This window comes from Chinchilla lanigera, unplaced genomic scaffold, assembly GCF_000276665.1.
Source record: "Chinchilla lanigera isolate Chin_1 unplaced genomic scaffold, ChiLan1.0 scaffold00181, whole genome shotgun sequence".
NCBI classification, from domain to species: Eukaryota; Metazoa; Chordata; class Mammalia; order Rodentia; family Chinchillidae; genus Chinchilla; species Chinchilla lanigera.
In genome coordinates this window covers 393,569-416,260 of record NW_004955582.1, presented here as the reverse complement: position 1 = coordinate 416,260, position 22,692 = coordinate 393,569, and the positions used below count along the sequence as shown (strand labels likewise).

At 35.6% G+C, this 22,692-nt stretch overlaps 1 protein-coding gene across 1 annotated transcript in view; it reads right to left on the bottom strand.

Annotated features, from left to right (window-relative positions):
* The window catches only part of Bbs9 (Bardet-Biedl syndrome 9), a gene marked incomplete in the record, with an annotated part of 405,589 nt that overhangs the window by 212,254 nt on the left and 170,643 nt on the right, over positions 1–22,692 (bottom strand). The window contains 1 exon segment of the mRNA XM_013509769.1: positions 6,513–6,608. Coding sequence (XP_013365223.1) covers positions 6,513–6,608 — 96 coding nt within the window.

The following is a 22,692-nucleotide window of genomic DNA, read 5'->3' as shown; positions in this document are numbered from 1 at the left end:
AATCCCCAGCCCCTATACATATAACTTTAAAAAGGTGTTAAATAAAATTTATTTCTCATAATTCAACTAAAATAATTGTTAAGATAAATAAGCAGGGACATCTTGGGGTTGGAAAAACTACTGAACAAGCCTCCCCTCTGGATAAAGGGCAGCTGCCTAAACCAATGTGCCCAGCTTTTATCCACTAATGGGACTTCTCCATTTTTTCAGCCTTACAGTAACAAACTGCAATAAATGTTATTAAATATATTATTAAATATATTGGTCTAAAATAATACAGTTCTCTTATGATACTGAGATGCCCTTGATTAAACTTTAAAAAACTAGATTAAAAAACAAAGGCTCTCTGTTATACTGACATAATTCCTTTTGTTTTCTACTGTTAAGCTTTTGATTACTTAAACTGAGTTCTGAAAGATAAGTTAAATATGGCTTATAAAATGTTTTTAATAATCACCTTATGATTGGTTAAACAAACAGCTATTATCTTAGTTTATAACATAACCTATATATCTATATCAAGTACACTACAAGTCTAAGATTTAAAGTTAAGCTTACAGAAATAAAACTACATAATTTTAATACAAACAAAGTATGTAATGGGTATGCTCTCTTTTATACAATAAAAATATAGACATTCGACATAAAATGCTCAAAATTTGGCATCTGTCTTTGAGTTGGTCCTACCATTTAAAACTTGATCTATGTCTACTGGCTTTGATTAAACCGTTTTTTATTATATAAATGAGACACACTTGAGTATTGGGTAGTATGTCTATTTGTGCTCCATGGTACTGCTTCCTAAACATATAAGACCCCTAAAGATGGTCTGTAATTCTGGTCAGTGCACTTACATCCTGTAAACCTCTCTAAAAAAATCTAAATTTTGCCTTAATTGGAAAAACTAAGAAAATATACACAAAGATTTCTATATAGCTGAGATGCTAATTATTGCTAATCTCACAATGTATTAAATCTAATTATGCCTCCCAAGTGTACAGGGCTTCAAACATACAAAGCAGAAAAATATCTTACAAGTTATTTCTGGTAGTAAAATTTCTTAGTATTGTTAATTATTGTGTCATAGTGGTACATGATTTATAGTTCCTAAGGGACACCTCCAAATGTTTTAAATCCCTCTATGAGTTCCTTGCATATTTCACAAGTCCCTAGATACAAAGATCTTTAGGGTAACCAGGCATGGTCACACACAACTGTAATCATAGCACTGAGGAGGCTGAGGAAGGAGGACTGCCATGAGTTCAAGGCCAGCCTGCACTACATAGCAAGATACATATAGTATAGCATAGTATTTGGAGATCTAGCCAGTATATCTAATACTTGTATATCTAGCTTTACAGAATATTGAGAAGTCCCACATATTTGGTGTCTTTTCCACTTTTCAAATGCCTACCTGAGGCTTCACAAATTTCCTCTCTGCAATTGCTGAACCCTACATTTCAGGCTGAGAGTTTGTCTATTCAAAATTCTTTGTTAACTACCAATGTGACCGAGTCTAGAATTCTAAGCTGAAAATGACTGCTATAAGATCTTAGACAAGATGTCTGCATTTTCCTACAACAGCCAATGATTCTGATGAAAGTTAAATGCCATCTTGATGTATTGCTCTTGAGTGGCTTGAGTTTTCCCTTCTAGTCTTTAGCAATAGGTTACTGGTACTTAGTGTTCTAAGGTTTCACAATAATGAGTCTGAATGTGTTTGTTTTTCTTACTCATTTGGGCTAGACATCAAATAAGCCTTTTCAGTATCCACAACTGTGCCATCTCCTTTCCTAATTTCTGTCCTAGCAGCCTACTCCCCATAGTCTCATCTTGTCTGATGAGCTCATCATTGTAACAGCTTTTGACAACAGTAACTAACGCATTCTCTGACTACCACCTTTTGTTTGTCTAGTTCACTAGCTTTGAAATTACTACTACTTTGACTTCTCCAATCTTAGAGATGTTTGATCCATAAAATCCATTTACTTCTCAGCATATATCAATTGTCTCCAATCTTTATATCTCCCTTTTGCAGCTCACACTTGATGGTTTATCACTATAATCACACTTATAAAAATATGTTATTGGGTACTTCTGTGTTTTAAAATCTAAGATCTGTTTAGCTACTTGGATCCCAACAAATCAATCACTTGCCAGGAAAATTACCTAACATGGATGACTGGTTTCACTTCAAAATGCAAGACCTAACTGTTAAATGGAAATTTAACACTGCCTGTTTTCCTCCTGAGTTGCTATTTTTTCCTCCAGGAAACCAATGTCATGCCTATTTTTCAAATTTAAACATTATCGAAGCTCTCTTGTCTTTCAATCAACAAATACATGAAGTCTCCCTGGACATTACCCAATCCCTCCTTTTGCAGAGGAGTTGTGAAAGTATATTCCTTGGGCTGGGGTTTAGCTCAGTGGTACAATAACTGTTTAGCATGCACATAGCCCTGGCTTCAATTGTCAGCACCAGAACAGGATGGGAGAGACATGCATCTCATCCCGGCTCTTCTTCTCAAGAATTTCACTGCTTTGTGGTCCCCTTCTTATTGATCATCACTTCTCCTGCTGAACCCAAACATTTCAATGACTATTCAAACGTGTTCTAATATTGCTCATTTTTAGATAAAGCCACAACTCCTTCATCTTACTCAAGCCAAAATTATTGGGTTTAATTGCCCAGTCTTTATTGAAAATACGGTTTCCCAGTGGTATCAAACCTATGGCACACATGTTATTGTGTTTTTCTTTTAGGATAAAAGATGTTAATGTAAAGTTGTTTTTTCTAAACTAAAAACACAGTATTAAAGTTTAATTGCAGTGCTGATGCTTTGCGATTAATAAATTGGTTTTGAATTAAAGTTTGGTACTTCATCTCTAAAAGAGTCACCATCACTGCTATACACTAAAATCCTGCAAGACCGGATACTCTAAATTTATCCTTGCATAAAGCTGTAATTTAGAATGAATTAATTTAGGCTCAGAATTGTATTTAGGTGACTGAGTTTTACCATTATATTCTAAAGCTCTATGAAATTTGGCATTCCTAAATTATGATTACATAATCAATGTAATTATAAGACAGATTATGTAGACATTACCAAAATAATTTTCTTCATAAATATCCATGAGAGAAATTTCATTTTGGACTCAGCAACAATACAGGCTATACAACTCCCAAACAAATTATTTCATTTTATATTTTGAACATTGTGAAAATTGGAACTAAAGTACTTTCTTATTTTTACACTGCTACTGTCCTATCAACTATACAGTATTATTTCTGAGTCTAATTTAATTCTTACCTTGGTTAATTTTCTGCCTTTATTTTCTCTCTTCTCACTTGTCTGCTTTGCTTGGTTTATAAAAAATCAGGAAACTGAACTAAAATTCCCACATAGCATGCGTGAAGCTTTCTTTCATTATCAAGTCAGTTTTAAAAGGAAATGAATATGTGGAAACCACAGAACATGGCACCCAAGAACCAAAGACAACTCTACATGACTTATTGCTCATTTGACTGCTAACTGTGGAAGAAATACTGGATTTTGTTCTATATATAGGATATTTCTGTTAATTCTCATTTCATAGAATTAACACTATGTGCTTTTCATGAAAAAGAAAAATACCAAATACTGATCTGGTACAAATTACTTCATCCCTTCCTGGAGATGAATGCTCTATGATGGAGCAGAAAGGAGAACCAACATCAGCCTCAACCCTAGAAAGCTTCACTCTGTTCACACTTATGTCCTCATTATCAAAGGCATCTCCCAGGCCAGAATTTGAGTCACTGAGGTCAAAAGGAACAAGAAGGCTGTTAGCAGCTGCTCTTCAGGTGTCAGTTTTTAATACTTCACCTGGCTCCTTGTTTAAAAGGTCCTGGCCACCCCATATCTTGTGGGTAGATATTTGATGGATTTCTTACCTAAGATTCCTTTTGAGTCACTATGGTGCTAAGCCAATATGGTGCTGAGCCAATATGGCACTGGCCACTGGAGGACATGTGCTAGGCCCCACCCCTCTTCCTCAGAGGCAAATTACAACTTCCTACTTAGCTTTTTGTAATATCCTGTTTCTTTTCCCCATGTTTCTGCCCAATCCCAGTCTGCCACATCAGGTGGTCCACCCCCTAAACCCCACCTCCAGCCTAGCCCTTTTTAGCCTTTGTCCCCAGGCCAGGCCAAGAAGCTCCATGTCCCTCCTTTCTACTGTGGTCCTCTCTGTGCCCATAATAAAGGCATTCTTACTTTGTTTTATTTCTTTCTGCAATACTCTGGATTCTCTTCAGATCACATAAATCTTTCACATATTTCTTTCTGCACTGGAAATGCCTATCAATATTTAGTTATCTACCGACAAAGTTGGCTATGTCAAGGCTTTGCCATGTGCTCAGAGGAGGTAAAGAACTCTGGATATTAGATGAAATTTGGACAATAGTAAGGTAATCATGGGCAATATTACTGCTCTAGAGAGCTACTTTATCTTAAAAAAAAAAGAAAAACCATAATATATTAGTGTATAAATATCCTTAACTGCACAAATATTTTTATTTTTAAATGGTCTTGGTTGCAGATTCATCCTATAGCACTATCAGATGAAGTCAGGTAGGTCTGTATTATTCCCAATAAAATACTGGCAACAACTTTTTTTAGTTTAATTAAAGAATAATTAGGAGAAATGTACCTAAATGATCCCATCATTCAACTGAAGATTGGTTGGGGACCATGGATTATGAATTGAGTCTAGAGGATGTCCAAGCCCAAAAGTTCTGAACCAGATTGGAATGCAGAAACTCACCACTTTCTTCTGGTCACAGCTGAAATCCTACAGCTAGTGATACTGTGGTGCTCACAGTAAGATAAGACCTGATGAGGACAATTAGGATCTTCAAGCAAAGTAGTAGCAATAGTTAATAGTTTCCCCTGAGGAAACTACGATCTCTTTACTGCCCCTTGTCTCATCCTTGTAAGAATGCTTTGGTCTTCTTGATAGCTTGCCATTACTATTCCCAGAAACACTCACTGCCTTTCACCTATTATCCTTGACAGATGTAATCAATAAATACCAAGGTTCTGGCTACCTCATGGCCTTTTGTTCCCCATGAACAACTGGTCATCCCAGGTCTTCGTTGCATTGCCATTTTGTCTCTTGCTCTTTCTTTTTGCCATGTGCTATAACACCTTGCAGGAAACTGGGGCCCACTGCAGGGGTCCCCAATAAAGATTAAAGCTAACCAAAGCAAAATGGTGCCAAGTACCTGTAGTTAACATTACTGTATGATATTCTTAAAACTTTGTTAAGAGGGTACACCTTCTAGTAATGGGGTCTTCTCTCTTGCTTTTTTTTTCTATCAGAATTGAAGGTGGAACCCAAGGCACTGCACATGCTAGGCAATTGTTCTGTCACTGAACTGCATCTCCAGCCCTTTTTGAAACAGACTTTCACTAAGTTGGTCATGAATTTGCAATCCTGCTTCAGTTTCCCAAGTAGCTAGGATTACAGAATTGTGTAACCAGGTTCAGCAAGTGTTCTTACCATAATAAGATAATTTTTAAATGGTGCCAATGTAAGAAGGCTACAATTGTGACTAATCATAATGACCATGAAAAATACAGAATCTTCTCATGCTTCTCAGAGCTGTCTTTGTTGTCTGCACCTTGTGTAGAACATTCAGTAATATCCAAGTTTATTTCATCAGTCACCAATATATACATTCCAAGTTGTTACTATCTTAGCAAGAGAAACACAGGTTTTTGTAATAGCCAGTACGATCTTCTTGTAATAAGTTTCTTTTTTCAGAAACAGATGTCCTTATTTTATTCTATTTAGTATAAAAAAAACCAACTACAACTGCAAATGATTAAAGCAGAAAAGAAAAACCCTCTGTAAAAACTAAACATAGATTTGGCCCCATACAAATTTGTTAAATATTTCTTAGTAGTCTTAGTCTGTTTTCGTGAAAGGTATATACAATAGTCTAGTACCTTTAGTATATTATATATATCAGAAGTCAGTTTTGATTTGTTTGAAATATTCTCACAAAAAGTACTTGTTAATAAAGCTTATTTAAAACCGAAATTCAAACTTGACTACAAAATTACTGTTTTTCCTGCTACTTTAATCTCAGCACAAGGCATTTACTTTCACCTTCATCTTTGCCGAAGTCCAATGAGAGATATAAGAATAATATTCCCAAAAATTTATTTCTAGGAGTTCCTAAAATCCTTCTTTAACATAATCTATGTTAAAAACATTTTTCAATTCCTTTACACTGCTCTCTCAAACCCCCCTCAGCCCCAAACTGCACCCTCATACCTCTAAAAAGAAATAATCATAATTCATAATTTTTACACCCAATAGAATTACTACAGTGGCTCTTAGTTTTTGGTGTCCAAGTAAAAAGTGCCCTCACCCTTGCAAAAACCACTAATGTGAGAATGCTCTGTGGTGTGGCATCCTCAGTAGACAATTTCAAAATCATCCAACATAGTTTCACTTACGAGAGGTTTTGGAAGCCAGAAGAGTAACTCGGGAGCCTCCCAAGAAGCAGAAACCCATCACGTTCACCTGATCATCATCTGGCTGGCTGGAAAAGCCTACAGGAACAGGAAAAAATCACCCCTTCCATAACCATGAGGTAAATTAACACTTAACATTTAAAATACAAACCTTGATTAATAAGATTTTATGTCATTAGCCAAATTCAAACGCCATATATAAGCTATACTACAGTATATTAGCTTAGATTTCCACAATAGCTCCTAATAGTTGGAATTTCTGCCACACAATAACCTTCCAGGATGATTTCATTTCCTTGGACTGAGTCCAACTCTGAGGTAGAACATACACAAGATGAACCTAGGTGCATCACCACAGTAGAGGATACAGAAGCCATCAGCAACCAGCAGGGTTCCCTGAAAAAGGCTAGAGTGTCCACATCAGGAGACTACCATTGGCCACAAATACAATTACTTGCCTATCAAAGGAGATAACAATGTAAAGCTATTACTGAAACATCAAATATATTTAAAGGCATGTGTTTATGGAGATACTAAAAAGAAAAATAAATGCCACTATCAGAGGATGCTCAAGGATCAATTCTATTTATTTTAAGTACATATGTTCCTTGAATTACAATGGGGTTATGTCACAATAAATCCCTCATGAGTTGAAAATATCATAATTTGGAGAAGGATTTAATACACCTGCCAATCAAACATCATGATTTAGCTTTGCCTACCTTAACTGTGCTTCAGAACATTAACGTTATAATTGATACAACTGGGAAAAATCAGCTAACACAAAGCCTACTTTATAACAAGGAATTATCTCAAATAATTTGCTGAATACTGGCAACCAACACCCCACTGCATATGGACTGCTTACCTTCGTGACTGTGGGGCTGAATAGAAGCTGCACCTTAGTGCAGCCCAGCATGACCAGAGTGTCATCTGACTAATCGCTAGTCCCAGAAAAGATCAAAAGTTTATTGAATGCATATCACTTTCATACCATCATTAAACTCCATCATAATACTGAAAAATCATTAGTCAAACCATTCTAAGTCACAACTATCCATATTTTTAAAAATCATAAAGAGGAAGGACCAAGTATTTTATTCCAACATGCCTACTCAAACTGTACCACTTTGAATTTAAAGGGAAGGTTCTATGTATGGGAATATTTCAGCTAAAAATTGAAGAAAGCTTGAAAGAAATAGGATATCACCATTTTTGTCATTAAGAAACCAGTACGTCTCAATATTTGAATATCAATGACATCAAACATAAAAGAGAAACAGATTGATAAAAGTATTTACTAACTACCATCAGTGGGTATCCCTGGCTAAAATAATATTACCCCTACTAACTCTAGATCCAGCTATCAGTTTTACAGGCAATATGGCAAAAGAAAATGTGAAGCAATATCACTGAGAATAAAGGACACAACCAAAGTGGTGAAACCAGGCTTCATCTTTCTGAAAAAATAATTATGGAAAAATGGAATGACAGAAAGCTTTTAACAAGTCAAAATCACCTTGTAAGAGGTCAAAGGCACATTTAAGAATCAGCAGCAATAGAGAAAGGGTAGCAAATGATATCAGCATACCTGAGATGCCCACACATGCTTGGAAAAAAGAAGAAAATGAGAGGTTCTTGCAGTCAATCATGCAATTTAAGCAGCACAAATCAAATGGCCTGCTGCCCTGAGGACAACAACATCTTCTGTCACTAAAGTAACCAGCAGTAACTCCTGTCTGGGAAGCCCAGAGGGGATGTATTTGGTTATGTGGTTGTCCAGGACAACTCCTTACTGGAGAGTAACCCCTGCTATGCCACCCCAGGACAAAGATGCTACTACCTCTTCCACATCTCGGTGTCTGCCTGACTTGAGTCACACAAGCTAGTGAGTGTGCACATTCTAGAAGCAGGCTCTGTGGCTACACAAGGCCTGTGCTTGCCCCAGATGTTTGGAGCCACTGCCAAGATTGCCAGGTCTGGGAGCCAAGATATCTCCCTGAAAATTTGGGCCTGCTTCTCAGCCATGACTCAGTGGCCATAAAGAACAAGGACCCAACCCTTACATAGAGCCTCAATAACTGTGAACACAACATAGTTTCATCCCTGACTTGTTAGGATCTTCACAAGCAGCAAAACCATATATACAATTACCACTAGTAAATGAGGTTACCAGCACCTGGAATGCTCTGGACCCCAGACACACACAGCCAGGGCAGCTTCAGACATGGCTTCATGGCCACTGAATAGGCATCATTCATCAGATACCATGCCTCTGGCAGTGGGCCCACAAGTCAGGAATCCTCTAACCCATGATTTCCCTATTGAGAAAGCAAAAACACAGTTGAAAAAATCTAGTTACTGTTGCCAGAAAGGACCCCCAATAACTCTCACTGCTGCTGAAAATACATACAGAGCTGGAAGCTGAGGATACCCGCAGAACTCACCTACACCAACCTCAGCTGACAAAGCTACACAGGGACAGCTTAGCTATGCCCTTACCAGAGCCAAGATTTCTCCACCTGATCCAGCCAGCATCCTCTCACTTTCTAACAAGGAAACCAGCACACAATCAAAAAGAGAAGACTGCTCCAAAAACTGCACAGGATTCAACATAAGGTAAGACATAACATCAAAAATAAATAAAGAAACACATCATCACCAAAAGATCACAGTGTCAAATCAAGAATTTAAAAATACTTGACATCAAGAAAATGCACAAAAAAGAAGTTCATCAAAGTCACAAAAACAACAAATGAATAAAATGACAAGTTTAACCATGAAAAAGTAATCACTTTAAAAATCTGGAGCTAAAAAATACAATGAAGGAAATGAAAAACAGAACAAAGCAATATACAGCAGAAATAAGCAAGAGAAAGAAAGAATCTGCCAACTTCAAGACTCTTTACTTGAGAATGTACAGTGACAGTAAAGGAAAGGATGGAAAAGAATAAAGAATGCCTACAAGATTCAAAGGTCAGTGTCAAAAGACATAATATAAACAGAACATAAGATGCAAGAGAAGGAAAAAAGGTGTAGAAACATTATTTAAAGAAAGATTAGCAAGAGAAATTAGAAATCTAGAGGAAGATGTAAATATTCAAATACAAGAGATTTATACCGTCTATATCATAAAATGTAAGGGATGGTGAAAGAAAAGTTTAGATTTTTTGTTTGCAATGAAAGTTAATATGTGAACAATTTAAAGTAGACTGTGATAACTAAAAGACTTTTTTCAAGTAAGTGCCTGGCAATCACAAAGCAAAAACATAGTATATTCAAAAAAGATAAAAAGTAAGAAATTAACATATGCAACTACAGAAAATAGTGAATTACACATGAATACGTCAAGAGACAAAGCAAGGAACAAAAGACCTACAAAACACCCAGAGAATAATGGAAAAAATGGCAGTGGTCAGTCCTAATAACAACTACTTCAGATATAAATGGACTAAGTTCTTTAATAAGAAGATATTAAATGGTTGAATAGATTTTTTTTAAAGAAAATACCAAATGATATGGTGCCTGTAAGATTAATTACACCTCTCAAAACACACACAGGCTCAAAATGAAGAAGTGCAGGGTAGAATATACCTCAGTGGTAGAGTGCTAGCCTTACATGCAGTGCAGTCTTGGTACTGGTTCCCAGCAACAACAAAAGCATTGTTAAATAAACAAATAAGCCACAATAAAAGAATGAAAAAAGACATAGTTCATGAAAATGGATGGGTAGAAAGGCATAAATCTGATAATACCAATGTTAAGTACAAATATTTTTAAAAAACAATGAAGATAATATATGATGTTAAAGGGATGAACTGATCAAGAGGATAGAAAAAGTAAATGTATACACACACATCATAAAAGAAATTGGGGTGAGGGAATAGCAATATGCAATGGTTTAGGACTTTAAAACTTCACTTTGAAAAAGGACATATTATCCAAACAGAAAACCAGTAAAACATATTGAACTTAAATTACACTTAGACCAAATGAATCTAGACATACATATACAAAATATTCCACTCAACAGAAGCAGAAAGCACTTTCTTATCAAGTGCACATGGAACATTCTGTAGGATATGTAATATTTTGGAATATAAAACAAGTCTTAGCAAATATAGATTAAAATTATATTTTGTGACAAAAATGATATAAAACTAGAAATCAATTTCATTAAAATTTAATGCAGTACACTTTCTAATCACAATGTTATAAAGCAGAAATCAATAAGAAGAGGAATTTTTGAAACACTTGCAATCATAGAAATTAAGCAGAAAGGTTCTGTTATGGCTTGAGTCTAGCTGTCCCCATCCCAAAGCGACATGCAGTCATAGGTGGGGCTTTTACAGAGGTACCTGGATCTACAGTGTGTGTTACTGGGATTAAGGGTATGTGATTACTAAATAGTTCTGCATAGGATTAAGGATGACACACCTTGGGTGACAGTGTTATGTGGCCAAAGGGTAGCCTAGATAAAATTATAAAGGACATAAAGCAAGCTGGAATTGTCTCTGGTTACTTGTAGCCTGCTGCATTGCTGATTTCTTTCTTTGGCCTGCCATGATCTGTTTCTCCTCTGCAATGCTGCTCTGCCATGTCAGCATGCCTTGGAACCTGCCAGCTATGAACTGAAAGCTCTACAAACTGTGAGCCAAATAAACTTTTCTTCCTTTAACTTTGGGTGTTAGGTATTTTTGCTTGGCAATGAGAAAAGTAACTAATACAGACTATAAACCACCAAATGAAGAAATTAAGAAGGGAATTCAAAAATATCTTCAGCCAAAAATGAAACACAACATATCAAAATTTATAGGATTTGATAAAGTTAATCTAAAAAGTTTGTTTCTAGCAATAAGTGCCTATATATAAAAGAAGAAAAACCTCAAACAATTTAACTTTATATCTCAGGGAACTACAACTAAAGAATAAAATCAAGGACAGTAAACAAAAGGATAAAAATAATAAATGAAACAGTGACTAGAAAAACCATAGAAAAGTACAATAATGTAATGAAGACTTGATCTCCTCTCAACAGATTAGATGTAAAAGGAATATTTCTCAACCCAATAAAGCCACACATTACAAACCCCCAGCTAAGACCATCCTCAGTAGTGAAAAGTTAAAAGCATTTCCTATAAAAGCAGGAGAGTAGGACACCCACTATCATCATTTCTATCCAACAAGACCAGATGCCCTACACAGAGTGATTGGGAAAGAGACGTAAATAAAAGGCAGCCAAATTAGAAAAAAAACTTAAATTGTCTCTATATGCAGCTAATATGATCTTTATACAGAAAACCCTAAAAACTACCAAAAAATGGTCTTAGAACTAATAAATGTTTAGGAGATTGTAAGATACTAACTCATTATTCAAAAATTAATAAACTAAAAACGAACTACCTGTACAAGCAAGAAAACACATCCATTCACAAATAGCTACAAAAAATGCTTACTAATAGACTTAACATAGGTGAATGACTTGTATACTGAAAAGTATAAAGCACTAGGAAAGAAATTGAAGAATAAATGGTTTCAGTTCATGGATTTGTGGAAATAATACTGTTTAAAATGTCCATACTATCCAAAGCAATCCACAAAATCAGTGCCGACTTGTTAAAATTTGATAAAATTTTTCAAAGAAACACAAAAATCAATTTTAAAATTCAAATAGAACCACCTTAAACAGACAAAGCAATCTGGAGAGGAAAAAAAATACAACTGAGGACATCACACTATCTGTTTTCAAAATCTACAAATTTATATTAATCAGACCAATGATACTGGCATAAACCATCATATCAACTAGAGAAACAGAAGAGAGAGCCAAGAAAAAAATGCATATATTCACTGCCAATATATCCTCAGCAAAGATACTATGAACACAAAACAGGGAAAAGACCATCTTTTCAAGTAATATTGTAAAAATTAGATCTACATGCTGGAGAATGAAATTGCACCCTTAGCTTATTCCATATACAAAAAGCAACAATATGAATTAAAGCCTTAAACATGGGCTAGGGAAGTGGCTCAGTGGCAGAGTAGTTCCCTGGCATGCATGCAGTCTAGGTATGAGCCCTACAACTACAGTAAAACAAAATTTAAAAACAAACAAAAAGAATTAAACACATGACCTAAAAACACACCAAACACATGAGCAACAATAGTCAAATACAAGAGAGATTATGTCCAAGAAAACCTTCTACATAGAAAGGAGAGAACAAAAAAGAGAGACAACTTACAGAATGGGGGGAAATAGTCACAAGCCATTCATCTGATAAGAGGTTGATTTCAAACATATGTATAGATCTCAAATAACTCACAAATAATAAAGTAAATATCCTGCTATAAAAATGAGCAAAGAATCTAATAAATATTTTCCAGAGAAGACACAAAATTAATAGTACAGATATGAAAAAATATTCAATACTCATTAGATATGAAAAAATATTCAATACTCATTAGGGAAATACACATAAAAACACAATGAGATATCACCTCATACCTATAAAATGGCTATTATCAAAAGGATAAAAGATAATAAGTTTTGGAAGGATGAGAAGAAAATTGAGTCCTTCTATACTGTGACTGGGAATGTAAATTAGTATAGCTATTATGGAAGAGTATGGAAGCTTGACAAAAAAAATTTAAAGCAGAATGAGGTTTCTCAAAAAATTAATAACTGAAATACCATATATGCCCAAAATCTTACTAATGAGTATATATGTAAAATCAATTGATAGGTGTATCAAAGAATTACCATGTTCACTGCAGCATTGGTCAATGCTCAACATCTACAATTAACCTAAGTGTCCATAAAGATATGAATAAAAAGCCAGGCATGGTGGTACACACCTGTACTCCCAGCACGGAGGAGGCTGAGGCAAGAGAATCAGTGTGAGTTTGAGGCCAACCTGGACTACAAAGAGACTTCAAGGCCGGCCTGAATTACAAGGCAAGACCCCATCTCAAAAAAAATTACAAAAAAAAAAAAAAAAAAGAATAAAGGAAATGTGACAAAATGGACTTCAAAGAACATGTGTATAGATATAGATATAGATATACATATACATATCAGTAAAGGGAACAATCAAACAGAAAAAGTAACAATTATTAACATATATGCACCAAACAACAGTGTACACAACTTCATAAAACAAGTACTACTGGAAATAAAAGTTCAGATAAACATTAACAGAATTATAATGAAGTGTATGGATGCCCCACTATCACACTATCACAAACAGATCAATTAAACAAAAAAAATCAATGAAGACATATAAGATCTTAAAAAACCTTGAAATGAATGGACTTAATAGATATCTACAGAGTGTTTCACCCAGCACCACAGAATAAACATTCCAATTGGGAGCACATGAAACTTTCTCCAAAATATATCACGAACTAGCCAACAGAGGATGTTGAAGTAAATGCAAAAGAACTGAAATTTCACCATTCATGTTATCAGATCACAATACAATGAAACTAGAAATCAATATCAAATGAAACGACAGAAAATATGCAAGTGCATGGAAATGAAACACTATTCTCTTTAACAATGGTTACAAAGTAAAACAAGGGAAAATAAGAGAGTTTCTTAGACTTAAATGATAAATTGCAAGTACAACATACTAAAACTGATGGGACAAAATGAAAGCAGTTCTAAGTGGGAAGTTCAAAGCTGTGAATTCTTCCATCAAGAAAATAGAGTAAGCCCAAACACATAACCTAATGTTGCATCCAAAGGTCTTAGAAAAACAAGGACAATCCAAATTCAAACCTAATACAAGGAAGAAAATTATACAGATCAGAGCAGAAATCAATGAAATGAAGAATAAAAATACAATACAAAGAATCAATAAATTCTAGAGTTAGATCTTTGAAAGAATAGACAAAACCTTAGTCAATCATACCAAAATAAGGAAAGAAAAGACACAAATTAATGGTCTTAAAAAAGAAAAATGTGAAATCACAACAAACACTGAAAATCGAGAAAATTATTAGCAACTACATCACAAACCTGTATGTCAGGAAATTGGAGAAGAATAAACGTCTAGATTCATGTGAATTACCAAAACTGACCCAAGAAGAATTAAAAGCTCTGAATAATTTAGTAATAGTCAATGAAACTGAAGTAGAAAGAGAAAACCTATTAAACAGTTTTGGATGAATTCACTGCAGAATTCTGTAAGAATTTCAGGGAAGACCTCACATTAATACTCTTCAAACTTTTTAATGAAATTGGAAGGGAAGGAGTATTCCCAAGTCATTCCTGGAAGCTAGCAATACTCTACTTTTAAAACCATACAAACATCCATCCAAAAAGGATAACAATAGCACAGACAAAAATTCTCAACACGATACTGGCCAAAATAATTCAACAAATCATCAAAAAGACCAGACATCATGACCAAGTAGGCTTCATCCCAGGGATACAAAGATAGTTTAACACATGCAAATAAAGGGAATCCATCACATAAACAGAAGCAAGGACAAAAATCGCATGATCACCTCAACAGATACAAAAGAAGCCTTTGACAAAATTCAATATCCATTCATGTCTTACTTACTTTTATCATCGCTGAACCAAAATACCCAACACCAAAAATTAGAGAAACAAAGGTTTATTTAGCCCACAGATTATGGATATTTCAGACCAAATGAGCTGGCTCCAAGGCATGTGTACCCATGTTTATAGAAAGACAATATCTAATAGCTAAATCTTGGAATTTCCTTTATTTCTTATGGGAAAATTTAGATTGATATACAAGTGCTTTGGATTACAAGTATATTTCTGGAATGAATTATGCTCATAAATCAAGGTTTTACAGTATTATCAGTAATCTTATTGCAACTGATTCAACAACTTAGATGAAATGGACACATTCCTTGAAAGATGAAACAGTTCACTCATGAAGAAACAGATAACCAGACTATTCCTATATCTTAAGAAACTGAGTCTGTAGATTAAAAGCTGTCCCATAAACAAAACACCAGGTATAAATAGCTTCCCTATAAATTTTATGAAATAATGAAGTAAGAAATAATAGCAGTTTATAAACTCTTCCAAAAAATTAGAATACAGAAAATACATCCTTAGTTATTCCACAAAGCACACATGAATGCCAACTATAACAAAACTAAATTACAAATCAATATCCAAAATGAACACAGATGTTAATTCTAAACTAAGTTTGGCAAATTAATTTTAATAATACATGAGACGATAATAGATCATGACCAAATATGCTTTGTCTCAACAAGGCACAGTTGGGATAACACAAAAATGGTATCAAACTCTTAATTGATACAGAAAAGCTCTATTTAAGATCTAACATTTATTTCCAATAAAACTCAGGCAGTAAATCAGGAATACAAGGGAACTTCTTGATCCTGGTAAAGCATCTGGTAAATATCTACAGCTAAAACATACCTAATAATAAAAAATTGAACATTCACTCTCACAGTCAAAGAAAACAAGAGAAAATCTGTTTAACCTTTGGTTAGGTAAAAATTTCTCAGATATAACATTAAAACATAATAAAATACAATAAATCAGTAAATCAATAGAATAAAAAAATCTGTCTATTGCTTTATTGAAAGGAACAGTTAATGCTTAAATGTTTTTTCCTTTGCCAATTTTGCATGATTATATCTGGTAATCTGAACAACTAATTTGAAGACAACAATATGCAATATAACAACCATTGGCGAATTCCTACCACCTTGTTTAATGAAGCTCGGTATCATTTCTAATTTTTTTTATTAGTTTTTTTCTCTTTAATAGTTTGATCAATCTTGCATTCTTACATCTGGTAATCTGAACAACTTCATTGAAGACAACAATATGTAACCTAACAATCACTGTTAATTCCTATCATTTTGTTTTGAAACCCTGTATCATTTTTATTGTTGTTGTGTTGTTCTGTTTTAGAATATGCTGTTGTTATTGTTACTGTTTTTTTATTCTCTTTAAAAAATGAATTAGAATCTCAATGGTAGGTTTGAAACAAATGTTAATTTAAAAATCTTTCAACTTTTCTGTACACTAAAAATTTTATTAAAATGTCAGAAGTAAAAAAATACAAAAATGTAAAACTATGCTTAATAAAAATTAAGAACTCTTCTGCTAAGAACTGTTAGTAGTGAAAAATGCATGCCTCAAAGCAGGAAAATAAATGTGCAATCAAACATCTGGTGAAGTAATGTGCAAAGAGAGATGAAAAGGGCACATCCTACATAATTCCATTTTACAAAATTCTAAATACAAACTAACCAGCAGGACAAAATATGGCCAGTGGTTGCTTGGGGAAAGGGGATAAGGGATTAGTAAGAGGTATAGGAAAGTCAGAGGTAATGGTTATATTCAGCATCTTGACTGTGAACAGGATTTCACTAACATATTGAAACACTAAAATTCAGCAATTTGTACAATTCAAGCATGTGCTTTACTGTATTAAAATATGCATTGAAGCAGCATTTGAGAATTTTAAAAAGGGTCAAAATGACTCAGCAGAAAATGTAATACTTTGTACAGTAAAGACCATTCTAAATTTACCATGAGAACCTCAAATTATAAAAAAGCAATTAATAAAGTTTATTATCAAAAAATATAAACTTTACATTTAAAGTAACAAAGAAATAAAGGTAGCTAATAAAGTAACAAAAAGTTTATGCTAACAAAGGATTTAGGAGCACAAATTAAAAAATGAGAACTTTTTTATGTAACAGTGTCAAAATTTTTAAAAGATTTAATAAATCCAGCTGATCTTAGGAGTGTAACATAATACAATTTTTCTGGAAGGCAGTTTAACCATTTCATAAAGTTTTTAAGCATACATTTCTGTGAATTCAATCATTTATCTTCAGGAAATTTCTCTTAAGGGAAAGAAATTGCAAGTAGGAAAAAACTGCACAGACTAGAGACCTCCAAATAATGTGACTGATATCATCTTTAATATACAACATATTAGCAATAGGAACTTTATCTGACACCAAAGTACAAAAGCCTTAAATACACCAAGAGTGAAGAGATACTTATTTTAAACCCATAGTTTAAAATCTAAATGAAAATTCAGGAATTCTCAAAGTGATATTTAACATATACTGAAATGTGAAGGAAATTTTTTAATTTGTCCTTGAGTCAAGTTAAGAAAGGAACACATACCACTAATTAGCACTTCATGGACCTACTATAAAAATAAACCTCAAAGAAGCTGGGTGCCTAAATCTTTTTCAAATGCACCAATAAATTTTGTGTTCAATGAATAATTTCAAACTATGTTCACAGGGTAGTACAGAAGGATATCTCAAACACAGTGACTCTTTGTGCTGTTTTGTTAACTCCAAATTGATAACATAAAAAAGAGAAAAGGAAGGGAAGGGGAAAGAAACTAAAAACACAATTTGCCAACAACTGATATATGCATACATATACTGTATCTAACTTCAATTAAAATGTAGGAATCTAAGCAGCCCAGGAGCACTTGGGACACCAGCAGAAGTCACCACAGGCCACCCTGGCCCCACAGCACCCCAGGCAGCAGCAGGAACAGTACTATCCCAGCCTAGCCCAGCACTGCGCAGGCGAGCAGCACCAGCTGTAGCAGCAGGAGTGGCCCAGCAGTGGTAGGACGCTATTTACCCAGAGGCCAGCTGAACTAGCAGGTAAAATAAATCTACCAAGAGGAAATTCATTGCATACAAGTTCCTGGTACATGTGGGGTTTCATTATTTAACTACATAACTACTTCCTATGGTTAAAGGTACCAAATTAACAGTTACCACAGTTTGTCAGTTGCTAGGCTGTGCTGGATGTTACTGTTCTTGCTAACTGTACTACTTTAGCCAAGATGTCAAACATGTTGTAATCAGTTTCTCTCCCATCTACGACAACCCTATGATTTCGTGAGGTAATAAACATCACCACTGTCCAGTACAAAAGGACAGTGGGCAGAGCTAAACAAATAGAAACTTCTCATCCTTTATAAATTTGGAAGGTAAATTCTTGGGATATGCACAAAGACCTAGAACCACTTATATCTAGAAAACATCTCTAAAGAAAGGATACTTCCTAGGAAAGTCATGCTACTAGTGATAAAGCTATCTACCATAAGAAATCTATAAGGATCAATACAGAAAATAGAAAATGACAAGACACAGAAGCAAAATGCAAGCCCAGAACTCCAGTCCATCCAGACCACAAAGAGATAAAAGAAAGCAGAAACCACACACAGGAATTTTCTAAAATGATAGGAGTAAAAATACAAATGGAGATGGATATAAAAAAAGAATCTCTCAGGTATAAAAGGAAATGACAATCAAAACAAAAGATATGCCCAATGAATCTAGCCTAGAAACAGTGTTATGGTTTGTGATCTAGATGTTCCCCTAAAGCCTCAGGCAGTCATGGGGCAACCTTCTGGAGTTTCTGATTGATTCATGGTCCAATGCTGGATTATAGGTGTGGGTACTACACCCTTGTGGGGCATAGCCTGCATACAATATAAGAGAGGGAAAGATGCTTGCTCCTGCTCCTCTTTTTTTGCTCTTGCTGTATCTGCTGTTTGCAGCCACCATGAACTGTTGCCCTCTGCCATGTGTCACTCTGCCTTGGAGCTAGGTGAGTGTGAACTGAAACATCCATAACTGTGAGCTAAATAAATCTTCCCTCTGTTAACCTTGAGTGTTCAGGTATTTTGTCTCAGCAACGAGCAAAAAGTAACCAAGACAGAATTTGGTACCAGAGAAGTGAAGTTATTACTGTGACTGTACCTGACCATGTGGTTCAAGAGCCTTTGGGAACGGCTTGTGGGAAGAGTTTGGAAAGGTTCAGAGATGTCACCTGAAAGAGTAGTGCTGGAACACATTAGGCTGGTCTGTATGGGAGATTCTGGTCAGAGCTCAGAAGACCAGAAGGCTGACACAAATCCTGCTGGTAAAGATTGGGCTTGGGAGGTTTCTGCTGGGAAAAAGGACTGCACTGGCTACTGGACTCCAGAAGATGTATGTTATGGCTTGGCAAAGTTTCTTTGCATTTTGCTCATGTCCAGAGACTTTGCCTGAGACTCAGATTAAGGGCAGTGAACTAATTAATCTGGCAGAACAAATTTCAAGGCAGATGAATGTGGAGGTTATGGATGACTATTGTTGGGAGCTTTTGGCCAGATTTATGTTGAGAATCAAGAGCAAAGAGCCCAGCAGGATTATTTAAAATGTTGTGAGCTTGGCCAGAAAGGAAGCTTCAGAAAAACTGTAGAATGCAAAGATAGAGTTGAGGAGCTCTCAATTGCTGAGAAGGAACAACAGAACATAAAAGATGACCTGAGGGCATTAAAAGAAGCAGCAAGTCTCCACCCTTTGAAGCCTTAAACTTCCAAAAGTGAAAGACTTTGCCTTAAGGAGAAAGCCACAGAGCACCATGTTCAAGGATGGCAGCAGCCACACCATGTTCAAGAATGGTGGCAGCTCCACTATGTTCCAGAATGGAGGCAGCAGCCGCACCAAGTTCCAAAATGGTGGTGCCATACAGAATTTGTTCCTCAGAATCAGGTTCAGAGTGCTCAGTGATCTAGGCACTCGACCCCTACAGCCAAGAAAGAAGAAAGCCAGGCTACTGCTCCAGCTGACAGCAGACCTAGTCATCATCCACATGGTGCTGGTTTTAGGTGCATGCAGAATGCAAGAGTTTGGTAAGAAGGCTTCCACCTAGATTTCAGAAGGCTTGGGAAGCCAGGTGGTATGCCTCTGAGACGACACTGTGTGAAGACATGAGTGTGAAGCCAAAGGTTCAGGGAAAAACCCCAGAAGCTTGAAATGCCAAGAATGTGGATCATCTAAGGAAAGTTGAAAGGACTGAGCAGAGTTGGCCTAAGAGATAAGCCATGGGAGCTACAACCACCAGAACTGCCATAGGTGTGGAGCCACTCAAGCCCTTTGGACCTCATAACTTACCACAGATTGCTCTGTGGTAAGAGAGGTATTCCATATGGACATACAGGACTTAATGTTTGCTCTGCTGGATGTTGGACTTGCTTTGGTCCCATTCCTTTGTATCAACCTGTCTGTAACTTTTGGAATGGTAATGTTTGTATTGTACCATTGAATGTTGGAAGTATTTAACTTTTCATTTTGTACAGGGCTCACAGCTAAGAGTTTGCTTACATCTGGGAGGAGACTTGGAACTTGGACTTTTCAGAAATGCTGAAACTCCTAGGACTTTGGCAACTCTTAGAGGTGGGCTACAGTGCCTTTTGTATAAAGGCATGTACAAGAACCTTTGAGGGGGCAGGGGTGGAATGTTATGGTTTGTGTCTAGGTGTCCCCCCAAAGCCTCATGCAGTCATGGGGATGGCTTCTAGTTTTTGATTGATTCATGGTACAATACTGGGATTATGGGTTGGAGTGCTATGTTCGGCCTGGGGTGGGTAACCTGAATACAATATAAAGGAGACAAAGAGGCCTACTCTTTCTGCTCCTGCCTTTCTCTTCTTTTTGCTTTTGCTGTTTTCTACTGCCATGAACTGTTGTTTCTCTGCTATGCCATCCTGCCTTGGAGGCAGCTGATTATGGACTGAAACTTGCACAAACTGTGAGCTAAATAAACCTTTCTTCCTTTCTATTTTGTTGGCAACAATCCTCAAGTGGGACTCCCACACCCAACACCACACTGGTCAGTTCACCTGAGAGTTACCAGCTGACCAGACAACAACCAGTTGTAAATCCACAACACATAGATTTCAAAAATATATGAGTTTATAAAACAACAGAAACCATGAATGACAACATAGAAAAAAACATAGATGCCAAGAGATAGATCCAAATAGATATCGAAAGATCAAAAATTCAACTGAAAGTATACAAAGAGATCAAACAAAGGGAAATATAGAATATCAGATTTAGAAGACAGAGTTGGAGCTTGTTTTCTTTCAGGGTTTGAATAGTTTCTCACTTATGAGATGCAGTGAAAGCAGTTGTAAGAGGGAAATTTATAGTGGTGAATTTTCACATCGGAAAGACAGAAAGAGCTCAAATAAACTACATAACTTTGAACCATAAACTTCTATAAAAAGAACAAGTCAAACCCAAAGCTTGTGTGAGGGAGGAAATTAGAAAGATAAGAGCAGAAATTAGTGCAATCAAGACTAAGAAAACAAGGGCTGGGGATTTAGCTCAGCGGCAAAAGCGCTTGCCTGGCAAGCGCAAGGTCGTGAGTTCGGTTCCTGGTACCGGAGAAAAACCAAAAAAAAAAAAAAAAGACTAAGAAAACAATACATAGAATCAATGAATCGAAGAGTTGGTTCTTTGAAAGACTAGTATACCTTTGATATACCTTTAGCCAACCTTATCAAATGGAAGAAAAAGAAGACTCAAATTCATGCAATTAGGAATGAAAGGGGTGAAATCACAGCAAATCCTGTGGAAATCCAGAAAATCATCAATACATCTACTTTAAGAACCTATACTCTAATAAGATAGAAAACACAGAAAAAAATGGACGGACGCCTAGATACATACAACTTGCCAAAACTAAATCAAGAAGATATAAAAATTCAAAATAGCCCAATATCAGTCAATGAAATCGAAAAACTTACCAACAAAGAAAAGTCCAGGTCCTGATGGATTTATTGCTGAGTTTCATAAGAAATTTAGAGAAGATCTAATGCCACTACTGATGAAACCCTTTAATAATACTGAAAGAGAAGCAATGTTCTCAAAGTCACTCCTAGAAAAAAGTAGTACCTGATACCAAACCCTGAGCAGGACTCCACCAAAAAAGAGAACTACAGGCCAGTATCACTAATGAACATAAACACAAAAATCCTCAATAAGATACTAGCGAACAGAATGAAGCAAATCACAAAGGTTATTCATGATGACCAACAAGATACACCCCAGGAAGGCAGGAATAGTTCAACATATACAAATCAATAAATGTAACATACCATATCAACAGAGCCAAAGACAAAAACCCCATCATCATCTCAATAGACACAGAAAAAGCATTTGACAAAGTGAAACACCCATTCATGATAAAGACCCTACAAAAAATTGAAATAGATAGTCTTTACCTCAACCTGATGAAAGACATCCATGACAAACTGACAGCCCACATCATACTAAATGCACAAAAACTGAAATCTTTCTCTTTAAAATCAGGAAC